General features: G+C 34.2%; 1 protein-coding gene across 1 annotated transcript in view; it reads left to right on the top strand.

The window, feature by feature from the left end:
• Nucleotides 1-13,337, top strand: part of LOC123711397 (myelin transcription factor 1-like protein) — a 149,530-nt gene that overhangs the window by 112,946 nt on the left and 23,247 nt on the right. The window contains exon 4 of the mRNA XM_045663968.1: nucleotides 1,809-1,843. Within this exon, the coding sequence (XP_045519924.1) occupies nucleotides 1,809-1,843 (35 nt within the window). The remainder of the gene's footprint in view (nucleotides 1-1,808; nucleotides 1,844-13,337) is intronic.

Consider the following 13,337-nt stretch of genomic DNA (forward strand, 5'->3'; position numbering starts at 1 on the left):
ACTAAATAAATAGAACACAATAAAAATTCAATTGTAATAGTGCATTAGTTAAATATTTAAATAAGATTTTTTTACGCTTCGTAAACAGCGTAGGAACAGATGCTTTTATGAATTTTTTTAGGTTTCAATTCAATTATAAACCCTATATTTCAAGGAATTGCGTGATCACTTGAAGAAGTCCTTTGTGTGAGCTGAAGGAAGCACGTGACATACAAACACAAATACTGTAGTGACATGGGACCGCTATCAGCCATACAATTGGACACTGAGTCAATATTGTACCGACATAATGGTCTAAGATTTCAATGTGGGTACTTGCAACGTTTGAATTTGAGTGTTGCAGGCAATTCAAAGACGTCCCTCACTTAACGTCTCTTATTATGCCACAAATATATGACAAAATCACATAATAAAATAAACGAAAAAAGTAAGATTAAATTTTTAATTATTGAAGTAACATTATTAAAATTAAATATATGTGTATCGTTAAAAACGTTACGTGAGAAAGTCTGTAGAACTGGTCTAAAAATCTATATATAATATAAAAATAGAGATTTTATATTATATAAACCATTCAAAATGGAGAATATGATGTGTTAACAAAGAAATAGATGTTCGTACTAAAATATAGATTGTCAGGAATAAAATATTATTATCGTTCAGCTTTCTTCACTATAATTATAAATACAAGTGTCAAGAACACAATTCTTGTTATTTGAATATTATTCCTTGTACATTCACGAATGGTTTAGAAATAAAAAAATCCAATGCAAGGCTAAAAATACATAGTAAAATTATGTACGCTTGGGGCGTTTTCGGGCCGTGATTAAAATCGTCCAGGCATACACAACGAGACCGGTATGTTTGAATACTTTCCAACTTCTGGTCGAGGGTACACCTGATGTTTATTACGGCTAAGACTGAGCCACTTGAACGCTGTTTGTTTAGGCCTGACCCACTTAGAATACACGAATAATATTCCGTACAATCGATTTGCGAGAGGTAATTGAGATGATGCATATTTTATGAGCGATTTGCTCGAATACAATATCCACTTCCATTTTTCAACGCAGTATATGATTTTCTTAACTAAAAGCGTTCGACGATTTCATATTCACAACAGCACCCATATCCAAAGCTCGGATCACTGATAGTGACGTCTCCATAATTAGAATCATCTGATTTTGTACTCGCAAACTTAGTGAATTTAAATATATACTACCTGCGGCATCCTTATTATTTAGACGGAAATATATTGCTTTTCACTGCTATTTTTTAATTGTGAAATAACAATATTAGTTTTTAATAGCTTCATTTCATTTTTATTATAAATCGCCTGCATAATCGCGAAATAAATACGTTTAAACCTCAATATAAATATAGCTTACGTGCTGGACGTACACATGCTAATGCAAGAAGTTTTTAATTAAAACCGTCCGTCGTTAAGAGGCTACGTAATGGCTGATCCTCGGGAGGGACCCGATATTGGGTGCGTAGAAAGCCAATGTACAAACATATTTAGGTCCGGTGTTCGAAGCTAATCACCAAACGGGTAAAGACGCCTGTGTACACAATGTCTTGTACCCCTTTCTTATTATTAATAACTAAGAGGAAGCCGCCTCCACTAAATGTTATATACTAACTGAGTGTGTATATTTTATGTTTTACGTTATCAATTAATAGGATTTCTATTCTACATTCATTTACATTTCAATAGGTTTTTTATATATCTAGACGTATAATAAAAAATATGACTGTTCTATATTTTCATTACACAAATAAAAACTTAAAACTATTTTTGTTTTCAGATGCAAGAGACTGCGACGACGACAGCTTAGACAGGGTAAGTAAATATTAAAAATTGAAAAAAGTGACGAGTGGGTTTGCCACTCGAGTCTCCCCGTAATACAAACTTCCCAGTCGCCTTTATGGCCTCGGCGACTTTGGCGGTCGGAGAAGTGCAAGCTTGTTTACTCATATATCAGTTGAATTACAACATTTCTTTGTGATAAGCCGACTCCCTCGCTGCCAATAAAGTGATTAAGTCTCAAATCGCTTTGTCGCCGCTCTCGACTTGATATATTGACTTCGAGATTTCGGTCACAACATGTGGGAGTTTATCTTTATTTCAATCGGGAATGAGCTGTTTCAAGCTGTGTTTGCTATAAATTAAAATCGATTGCATCCAGGAGCCGTATTCACAATATTGGGCCAATAAAATTGCATTTTATAAAAAATGATATAACTGTATTGATAAAACATAAATACATAATTCCTACTCATAGCTGCGTTTATAGCCATGATGAGTATCGGTAGACTTGACCATGCATTCCTAAACGTAAACAAATCCGAAGCCAAATAGAAAAACATTAGCTTTTCGACCCTCGCTAGGTATTATTAGAACAATGTATAGCTATTACAAATAAATTGCCGTTCGAAATCGGCCATGTTATAAATTTCATACGTGCTGAGAAATGACATACGGTATTATTTATTACACAGGTTTTTTCGGGAAAATACAAAGAAGACATTGTGCTGTAATTGAGCTACTTTTTATTGGGGCACGCTATACATTTCACGACGATTTTCCGTGTTAAAAGAAAATGTCTGTATTATTTTTGACATGTGATGTTGTTACAGCTGATAGAAACATACTGAACTTATTGTTGGAAAGGTCGTCGTCGATTCGGCTACGGAATACTTATTTAAAAGGATTTTATAAAACCACTTTGATTAATTTGGAGTTACGCTTAACATATAATTTTACATTAATTGAAATGAAACAATACAAAGGTGAAGAACAAAATCACTTGAGCCCATGAACATTAACATCTGTCAACTAGTAATTTAGCTGTTACGAAGCGGCGTGTTTACAACGCTTCCGTTCTCATCGACATTAACGGGTGGCGCCATTAACCCTACAAATGACACTAAAATGAAAACTATTCATTTCCTCACAGAGTCAATCGTGGCACAGATATTGTTCAATTTCACGCAATAGGAACATTAGTTCCGAATTTGGATTTATTTGCTATAGATACGTTTAACTAAGTCTTGGCTCATTAAATGCTTTTTGTTTGGTTCGTAGCGATAAATATTGTATTTTTAATTTGCAATCCTGTAGTGATTCACCATTTTTTTTAAATAAGTTTATTACGTTTTTATAGAACAAATAAACCAATAGAATCCTTTAGTAAACTTAAGTGCAAGACAGGGTTAATAAGGGTGTGTAAGCAACATTCTTGGTTTTTTCTTAAAGGAACGTTTAAGAAAATATTAAGACGCGAGATTATTAAATATTTTCAGTCGACCTGGATCTAAACACAAGTGGGCTATATTCGAATTTCGTGACTTACTCGGTCCAAGTTCAGAAAGTTGTCTTAGTCTCTCAAATGCCCATGCCGGGCTATGAAGGTATTATGTATCTGTTTTAATAACAAAAAAACAACGCTAAGAAAAAAATATATGGCATCCACTGAGTCCATTGCATATCTATTTACATTCTTCCTCTAGATAAAATGGATGCATATAGTGTGACAAATCGATTGCTTTCAATCAATGTCCTAATACTGTAGATATTTCGATATACTGAACGAAACCGTGTTACTGAATGGGTTAATTTGTTACGATGTTTATCCGGATTGACCCCGGGTCCAATTTTACTGCTTCAATATGATCTATAGCTAATTAATTACTCGAGGGAGTAGATCATTCCACATACGAGATGATATAGGCTATTGTCCAAATATTAACAGCCGAACTCATACGTAAGTATAATGAACATGTATTTGAAGAACAATAGAAAAGTCACTACATATAATGTGTGTAGTTAGATGTATGTTTAACTAACACATAGAATAAAAAAATTGTAAATTTCGTATTTCGAAAAAAAGAAACAAAATAAATACAATGTCACTTGTTATTTGTGTTATTATTGTTAATTTGTTTTTTTTTACAAATTATGCTATTATATAAATGTTTAATAATCATTATATTCGTAAGCAATGACTTTGACATGTTTTTCTTAAAACAAAGATGGCAATACCACAGTGTCATTAATGTCTTCAAGACAAGATTAATATTAACGCTCGTTAGTCTGCTATTGTTGCCAAATCGATTATCAATTAGAAGGTTACAATTAATTTTGATCGACCACACATAAATCATCATAAAACTTCATGGAAAATATATTAATTTTATATTCCTATAATAAGATTCTAAACCTAACATATTTTAAATAGATGTCATTTGATATTCTATATTAGAGATATACCAATTTATTCTTATTGCATTTGACATAATACTGTTCGAATAATAAAAGCTTATTAATTCACAATTTCGTAAATTAAGATTAATTGAATTAAGTGAGCTATAAATTGCCCGTCAAATAACACGTCTGTTCGTGTAATTTGTCCTTAGTACTTAGAACGTTAAAAAACGTAACGATACGGTATTATCAAAAATTGCCTTTATTACCCAAGAATTCGTCTTCGGTAACTATCTTCAGCAAATAAAAAATTAATATATCGAGGGTGACCGGACGTAACGTGGCTAAATTGGACCAATCAGTCTTTGGTAAATGTTATTTCGTAAAATGTTGGATTCATATACGCTTGAATAAAATTTGTAAATATTTTACTTATTGATAGCTTTTTTACGTTTAATTTTTTTATTAATTCTTAAAACCAACTACATTGTAGAACAGGCAGCGTTGTCGTTAAATGATCTCTTCTATATAACCTCAATTTAAATAAACATATTTTTTTCTGGGTCTCAGATTTCTATAGATTCGTGTTTAATTGCGCTTTTCTAAAAGCGATAGGTGATATGCCTCTCAGGCACGATGATTTCGTTTAGGAAATATTTTTCGATATATGAGCACATAGACTGAAGATCCATTAATGCACAGAATCACACAGGCAGAGTCTCAAGCCACTAGGCTCACTCTGCTTCTAAATCTACCGGAAGAAAACAGTGAAACACTAAATGTTATAAATTTATGTTTAGAAATATGTTAGGTACATATTTCTAAACATAAATTGAGAAATGCATATTTTCAACATTTATTCGTATGAATAATGCATAGAAACCTAAAAAATCCGAACATTTTAGGTGAATAATTCGAATTCAATTAAGTTTATTTAATAAAATACAAAGAAATTATTCATCGCTGAGATTTTATAAAACTCGTCACGCTCGGGCGGTCAAAAACAATACTTATTCAAATGAAACAAAAAGTAATTAACAAAGGAGATATCCCTCCGTCCTTAGAGAGGAGAGATTATTGAAAAAATAATTAATAAATATTTATGACGAGCCACCTGAGGAGCCGTGTCTCTCGATTCGGCTTTATCCAGTCCTCGAGACCACATCTGCGGCGTTACGGGAAAAGCGCTTTATTACAAATGCAAAATTTTCCATTCATATTCAAAATTTTATATCCCAATGTGGTCGGGAGTGAGCTAATTTATTCCGGGGGAATCCGGAGACGTCCCAGCACCTCTCGTCTTGGGGTGGATTAGGAAGGGTTGAGCGTTACGAAATTGACAGGTGCCTGTCAAAAATTACAATTAATAATTGAGACCAATGCAATGTCGTGAGTCGCAACGAATGCTATAAAGTTGTCGCCGCTATCGTGCTAAGCATAATTTTGACGTGAAGATTCCACCGTTATTCGTAAACAAACACGCAGTAGGCTTGATATGCCATTGAAGTTTATTTATTTATACATTTCTATGAGACTTGCAATCATAATATTAATGCAGCGAGATTTATTTATTTATATTTTGAATATATAGATATATAAACAAATAATTACACTAAAAATATAGCCTAAGATGAAAAAAACAATCATGTGTGATGGTGCAAAAGTGAGAGTATGTAAGTGGAGGTGTGTATGTGGGGTACGCTCATGATGCAGGGGATTCTTCGCTATGAATATTCTTAATACTCTTTTTAAGCATATTCCGTTATAGCTTAAACATGTCAAGATTTACTATTGGTCGTTGTTAGCCCGGGCTGAGCAATACACAAGTTAGTGTTGATGCGAGGAACATGAAAAAAACAAGATTTAAGTTTTTTACCGACGTAAAGTTGTGAGCATTTTTTCTATTATTAAAACTTTGAAAAGACCAATGTCATCAAACATAAGATCTTCGATAGTAAGACAACATCGGGGCGCAGTCATTACACAGTTTATGAGTCGCAGAGCAATTAATAGCGGTAATCCAGTGGCCATGCCGTTTTACGACACTCTACGACTACTCGGCAGTTTCATTGCACAGACAACTAATATTTTGTTTCTCTGTGTGACTACAATTACGAGTATCGAAATTAATAATTTTATTGGTATATGAGTATTTATATAGAGGTAAAACATGACAAATTAAAGGTATCATAATGTGTGATCACAATAACACCATAACTGATGCCTACTCTCTGTGACATTGTAAATCCCACAAAAAGCAATAACTGTAATAAACCAATGTGAAACTGCATAGTCCATATTTTATGGTTGCCCTGAAGTGAGCTTAACAAATGATCGCACTCCGTCATAGGTCAATACAAACGCAATGAACGTCCGAGAGTCAGAACTAGCCATTTGTCAACCAGCTGTTTTATGGCTGCTCGTAAAATCGCCGCCATGAATAAAAATCACTTTTGATGCTTAGATGGTGTATTAAGCTTAAAGATTCAGGTGTTATCATCATTTGTGTCGAGACAATATTCACCACCTTAGATTTATGGTTAACGGAAATACTCCCAGATAATATAAATACATACTGTAAAACTAATCAATTTATTTAAATAATGAATGTCCTAAAGTCTCTGTGTCATCTACACACAGATACATATCTCTGTGTGTAGATGACACACATGCACTAAATAGCATCAATGAATCACCAATCACTCATTGATATCGGACTCATATTAGGCCAGCCTTATCTTGCATTATTGATGACAGCCATTTTTCATATTCATAACTGCCCTAAGGCATTATGGTATTGCAGGATATTTCATTTAAATAATTTATTTAAAAATAGTTGAATAACAAGACAAAACAACGGTATTTTCAGTTTGAATTTACAATACAAACTGAGTATTATTTAAGTATAGAATCAACGTAATTTAATCGATTATTCAAAGTAAAAAAAAAATTTGAAGCGTCTGTTAGTAATGTCTATCAAACATCAACAGTGTTGTAATCAATTAGAATTTTTTTTTTCTTATTACCATTAATAACCTCTACCATTACTACTACCTTATATAATGATGAAACTGCCGGAATACTGTACACTACACGTTCAAGTTAAAACTACAGATAAATCACGTGAAATGTTACAAATATTTTTAGGAACAATCATGATTAGGATGTTTTACTGCAATCTATTTTAAAAGGCTTCGGCTCCTTTGCAAATGAAGGTATTAGCCATTAGCGCTCGCGCATCGTTCAGAATTTTCATAATCCATACGTTCCCCTTAAATTTCGTTCGATTCACGGAATTTTCATACCGTCTGCGTCGTAAATATTTTGTCCGATTAACCGTTCGTTCGACAGCCGCGAGGCGTAAGAAAATGTTAATTAACGAATCCATTGTTTTCCCGCCCGGCGGCTCCAAGATGGTGCCGCTTCCGATTCCGGCGACCGGTTTCTTTATGTGCCTTTCCCTTATTTTTGCATCACGAGAGGCATTGTGGCACGGCTGCGGCGCGGAGTGTAATGATTTTAATTTCCTCTAATCAAGCCTTCGGCGAGGCTTAAGAATTCTAATCGTGTATACCGCAATGGTGGAAGCTGACAGAAACATCAGCACTTATTCTGATTGCGTTGAGTATGGCTCTGAATAATTAATATGCCTTTATTTCACGTTATACTCCAGCGAAACAAAGCTTTGTCGCGTTAATTTATGAATTGTGATGGTTGAAATATCAACGAAATTCTTTATGCTTTTTGTTATGGATTTCATAATCTTAATTATTATGCTTATGAATATAGGTGTATCTATACAGCTATAAGCAAGTATGTCACATCTAGACCTCAAACCATACCAAATAATATACTATTTTCTCTTGTACAAGGACCGTGAGACTTTCTTAGAAGCAACGAATAATATCATCACGTAATAACGCTGAAACTTTTCTCCTAAATAGCGCCAAACTACAGGCAGCGAACAGCGAAAATACGATCGTTCCAATGTAAAACATGATAGCCATTATCAAAAATATCACGACGAGTAAAGTTTAATTATATGGGGTTGAGAGAACAACCCCTTCGTTCAATTCGCACTAACGACCACATTTCGGTCGTCTAAATCACGGCCACGCCACTTGCAATTAATTTTTTGACTATAAAATGTTCCAGTCAGATGGCTGTAGGCACGCCATTGCGAGTAAATGGATTCGAGACAATTTAACAACATATTCATTTTTGTTTTCAATAGAACTGTCGAAGATTTCACAATATTTCTTGCATTGTAAACTCGAGGAGAACTAATTAAATAAACTTATAGGTAATTAAAAATATATCATCATATTTTAAATCTTAAACAATAATTTACAGAAAACATTACTTTATTCAATAGATTTGATCAGATATGGTAAACACATGGTTAATGAAAAACGGGAAATTTCGATTTTCCTATCACAATTGTAAAATCAAACAGAACTACAAATAACACCGGTTTCCCACTAACCGCTGGGTGGAAGAACACAATCGCACGTGAGCTTTTGAATCGGGTTTGTACGCGGTCGAATACTGCACAATTAAGACAACCCTTCCTGGTGCTGGTTAGTATTCAAACCACTCGGTGAACGGAGCCATCACGCCGAACTCTTTACGCTCTAAAATTAAGTGAGAATACAAATCTTTTCACACCAAGAGTATCTTTATTTCATTCTATATATTAAATATAAGTGCGCGAAACATCAAAGTTCATTTCTCAATCAATCGAACTGAAAAAAAACTATTGGTTCGTAGACCATTATGTTCTGGTCCCAATGAGATTCGTGATTTCCACATGCTAATAAGTAAATTTAATACCGAAACAAATCAACTCAAATCCCCGACATACTTACAGCCCTTCAATACGTACGGCAGCAATAAAATGCTTAAAAACGATTACAGATCAATGAAGCGCACCTTCCCTCTCGGGACGCAAATAAAACCCGAGTACACACTTCAAATATGCTTTTCTTAATCGTTCTCATAAAACAAAGATCACCGCGATCTCCCTCGAAAATATAAAAATCACCCTCATTGCTCATACTACGTCTATCAATGTGGGATTTTTCCACAAATTGTTTCAAAACGGAACCCTCAAATCGATATTGTTTATTCCGGAAGTTCACAAAACGCAATTGAAAATACAAATGCTAATTTAATCCAGTCGGCGCACTCCCGCTATCGACTCGTCTAAACGACTATTGATTTTACACAATTATATAAACTTGCTTAAATTATTAGCAATTAGTTTTTCATGCTTCGGCATCTATCTTCGGCTTGACAAAGAACTCTGTATTCTTTAGGTTGGGAAATTGACTGACAAGTAGGTCGGCCCGGATATAAAGTATAGATTACTGTCTTAAAGTAGCCTAAGGTGTTGGCAAGTTGAATTGGCTTAAAAACCTCCCGGCGGATGTGTCATTGTAATTTACCGGGGGATGACGAACGACGCCCGAAGCGCCTCGCGATTATAGCTAAAACCATTTTAATCTTAACTAAGTTAAAAATCTTGCGTCCGACATTAGCATTAATCACCCTTGACAATCTCTGTTATGGATATGCTGTAGCGACTGCACGTTGATTATGTACTACCCCGTAAATTAGCTTATGTTCACTTAAAATTATTGAACATGTGGTATGATGTTATAAATAAAATAACAGAAAAGTAGCGACGTTATGGATAATGCAACATTGCTTAAATTCATTTTTTTTTTAATTTTAACTATAAAGCAAAATTAATTATAAAGTCATATCAGTTAAAAACTTAGTAATTATGTCTGAATTAAGTTAAATCATAATTTAATCTATGTAAATAAAATTAAGATCACAATATTAATTTTCCAAAAACAAAGGAAAATACCTTCATCAAGCATAAAATCTAAAGCTTAATTGAACGTCGACATTGAGAGATTTCAATTCAATTACTAAACCATATTTAACGAAATCCAATCCCCTTTTCCCTTGAGAAATAATATTATTTATTCACAAAAAATAATACAAAACGCGGCTACGAAACGCGCCCTGTTGGTTTAGCGGAGATCACTCGATGTAAAAGTTGGAGGCTGAGGACGGAGGCAGGAAGAAAACTTGGATAAACGAAACCCTCTAAAAATGATTGATGCCCAGACCGGCGGGGTGATCGCTCAGCAGCGTCAAGACTAAGCATTTTAAAACGAATAAACGTCGAACAGCCAATTTGGAAATGAACATCATTAGCGCTACTCGATTCATTGCAGCTCCAATTTCACATTTTTGCCCAACCCCACTTCTATAAGCGAACAACCCGCTTTGTTATGAAATTGCTCTAATTTCCCGGTGTATTGGCAGTATTGGACGATTGTCTGAAGACACGTTATTACGGCGTTTAGCCCGCCGGCTAGTGTAGTCGTTTGTTAATACAACAATTAGGTAGACAAAGCCGGTGGAGAGACGGTGTTATCTTGGCTGATGGTTACACAATGCAGCCCACGACAATGCACGCTCAATATCTTTATGCTGCCTTTTGAAGGCCGATGCACTCGGTGTTGAATCAGACACCTCTATAAATATAGACTAATCAACTACAGATGTTTCAAATTCTCGACCGAATCGTTTAAAATACTTTATAATCGCTAAAGAGGTTGTATTGAGAACAATTCATTTGTACAGTTGTACCACAAAGGACGGTTCGGTGGCCGTCGATACACAATCTTATACTAGAATAATAAGTCCTGAGTACATACCTCGTTACAATATCTTCCTACCTGGAAGAAAGACACACCGTATTATCAGCCGTAAGGATTTGGAGAAATTCTATTAGTTTGGGAATAAAGAGAGGTTGGACTGATAATGCTAATACCGTGCCTCACGATAGTTCTCAAAAACGCACTAAACACTCACTATAAAATTCTAAATAGTGGACGTAACTATGATCAATTATAATTGACAAAAAGTAAATATCAAAATAAAAATGTGTCTAACGTAACCCGAGTTCAGCTCAACAATGACTCAACTAATAAATGTGACGGTCGGCCGAGAAAAAATATTTGGGATCACCCTCATCAAAAATTATTAAACTGAAATTATGTATTTCGAACAACAGTTTTATTTCACGATTATGTTATTTGAGGGGGTCTTAATATTTAATAAATAATATATATTAATTAATCAATAGTTTATTCGACTTTTAAGAGGATTCAAATTACTACTATTCAATTGGACTTTACAAAACCAAGAACTTTATCTGATTGTATTTATTCTATGACCACTACGTCGAGACACCTAGACACCTAGCATTGTGCTCGCTTCCCTCAGCATCCTGACGTCTCCTGCGATGCCCACACTGTCCGTTTAACGTACATTTGACTTTTCAAAGTAATATATTATATTGTAGTTTGCTTCGGATTGCAGAATTCATGTCTCCGATTACTATTTCTGTATATCTGTAATATACAGTTATAGTTGATAGATATCTTACTTATAATAATAATAAAGGCCCGATTAAATTCTAATCTTTAATTAGATCTGATCTAGATCTAAGATAGATTTGATCCAGCTTAGATTTGTTACATACATTTTTCTCTTGTTATTCTAATAACCTGGCTTCCTTCAGCACAGTTGATGGCCTTTTCCAAATATCTCTGTTCATGGCTTTCAATCTCCATTCGCTTACGTACGTACGTACGTATTTGTATAATTTCGGTTTATTTAAATACTAGTTTATCAATTAAACGTCACCAGAGGTGGTTAATCAATTCGTTTCACACATCAGCCGAATGAGTGAAGATGCGTGAATGAGATGCAGGCAAGCGTGAGCATGTCGTCGCACCTGTGAGCGTAATTCGCCTAAATAGCTTAAATAGCTAATTGTCTGAACAGATGCCACAGGTAAACACCCCAACCACAAATAAACCCGAGAGCAACAACGATTTCCCAGTAATCTGACGGATGCTTGAGGCAAATTATACTTTTGAACATGATTATAAAAAAATATTTTTCATCGTTTTGTCGTGAGTATGAGTAAAAATTATAATTTTGAACCTTAGATTAATATTAAAACTTAGGGTAACGCTTATTGTTTTCAACGAAAGTACAAATTCGCACTGTAAACATCATTGATATCCCAAAAACTGTTTTCGCATCAACAATTTATGGAAATATACACAAATCTCATACGTCAACTTAACAATAGTCTTAGTGACAAAATTGGTTAAATCCATTTTTTTATTACCTTCTCCATAATTCAGTAAATATTTGCGACTGACACTACTCTCTATCGGGTTAATTGTCGATCGCTTATACGACATTAGTCGACAGACTGATTTAATTCCATGTTATTTATTATGCGAGGCTTTCATGCCAATTTAACGTACCGCGATTTACTCCACATTTGACTACGAAATTAACGTAGATGTTAATTGTGGGAACGTTAATGCAATATGTGTGTAATGTTACACATACACGACCCGATCGTAAATTTCATCGTCACTAAAATAATTTTATATTTGAACAACTGGGTTAGATTATACAATGCTGTGCTGTTATTTATAACTTATTTAAGTATACACCTATTTAGGTGTATGAGATGTGCAGCCACAATATACAATAGGCTTTTTGAACGCTTAACTTTTAACTTTAACTTGACACAACTTGGTCTTGCATGAAGTTCTAATGTGGAGGTACACTTTTCAACAACAGTATTGACCAATTCCTACCGACATCACGACACAATCTAATTTATAAACCTATAAAAGCGTTCAATGAATTGTGGAGATATTTACGGTGGTTTTACAAGATACTTCAAATGCAATAAATTTATATCTACATACGAGTAATGTCAGTGATCTTTATGGATATTTCTACACGTTTTATGGCAAGGGGAGATGTTTAGGTGAATGAGAACACAATATATCTGCCCATTTTAAAGAACCTACATGTTTTAGTTTTAAACGGTTAGATCGTTTTATTCAGTTGTTTTATTTCCCTTATTATAAAGACTTAAAATTTTAATGTATGCAATAATCTACACTGAAATTAAAAGTACTTATACTAAATATCATCAAACCATATTAACGAGGAAAATAATGTAAAAGGAACTCCTTGTGGAGAGGAGATACTACATGACTACTATGAAAAG

The sequence above is a fragment of the Pieris brassicae genome, chromosome 6 (genome assembly GCF_905147105.1).
Source record: "Pieris brassicae chromosome 6, ilPieBrab1.1, whole genome shotgun sequence".
NCBI lineage: Eukaryota > Metazoa > Arthropoda > Insecta > Lepidoptera > Pieridae > Pieris > Pieris brassicae.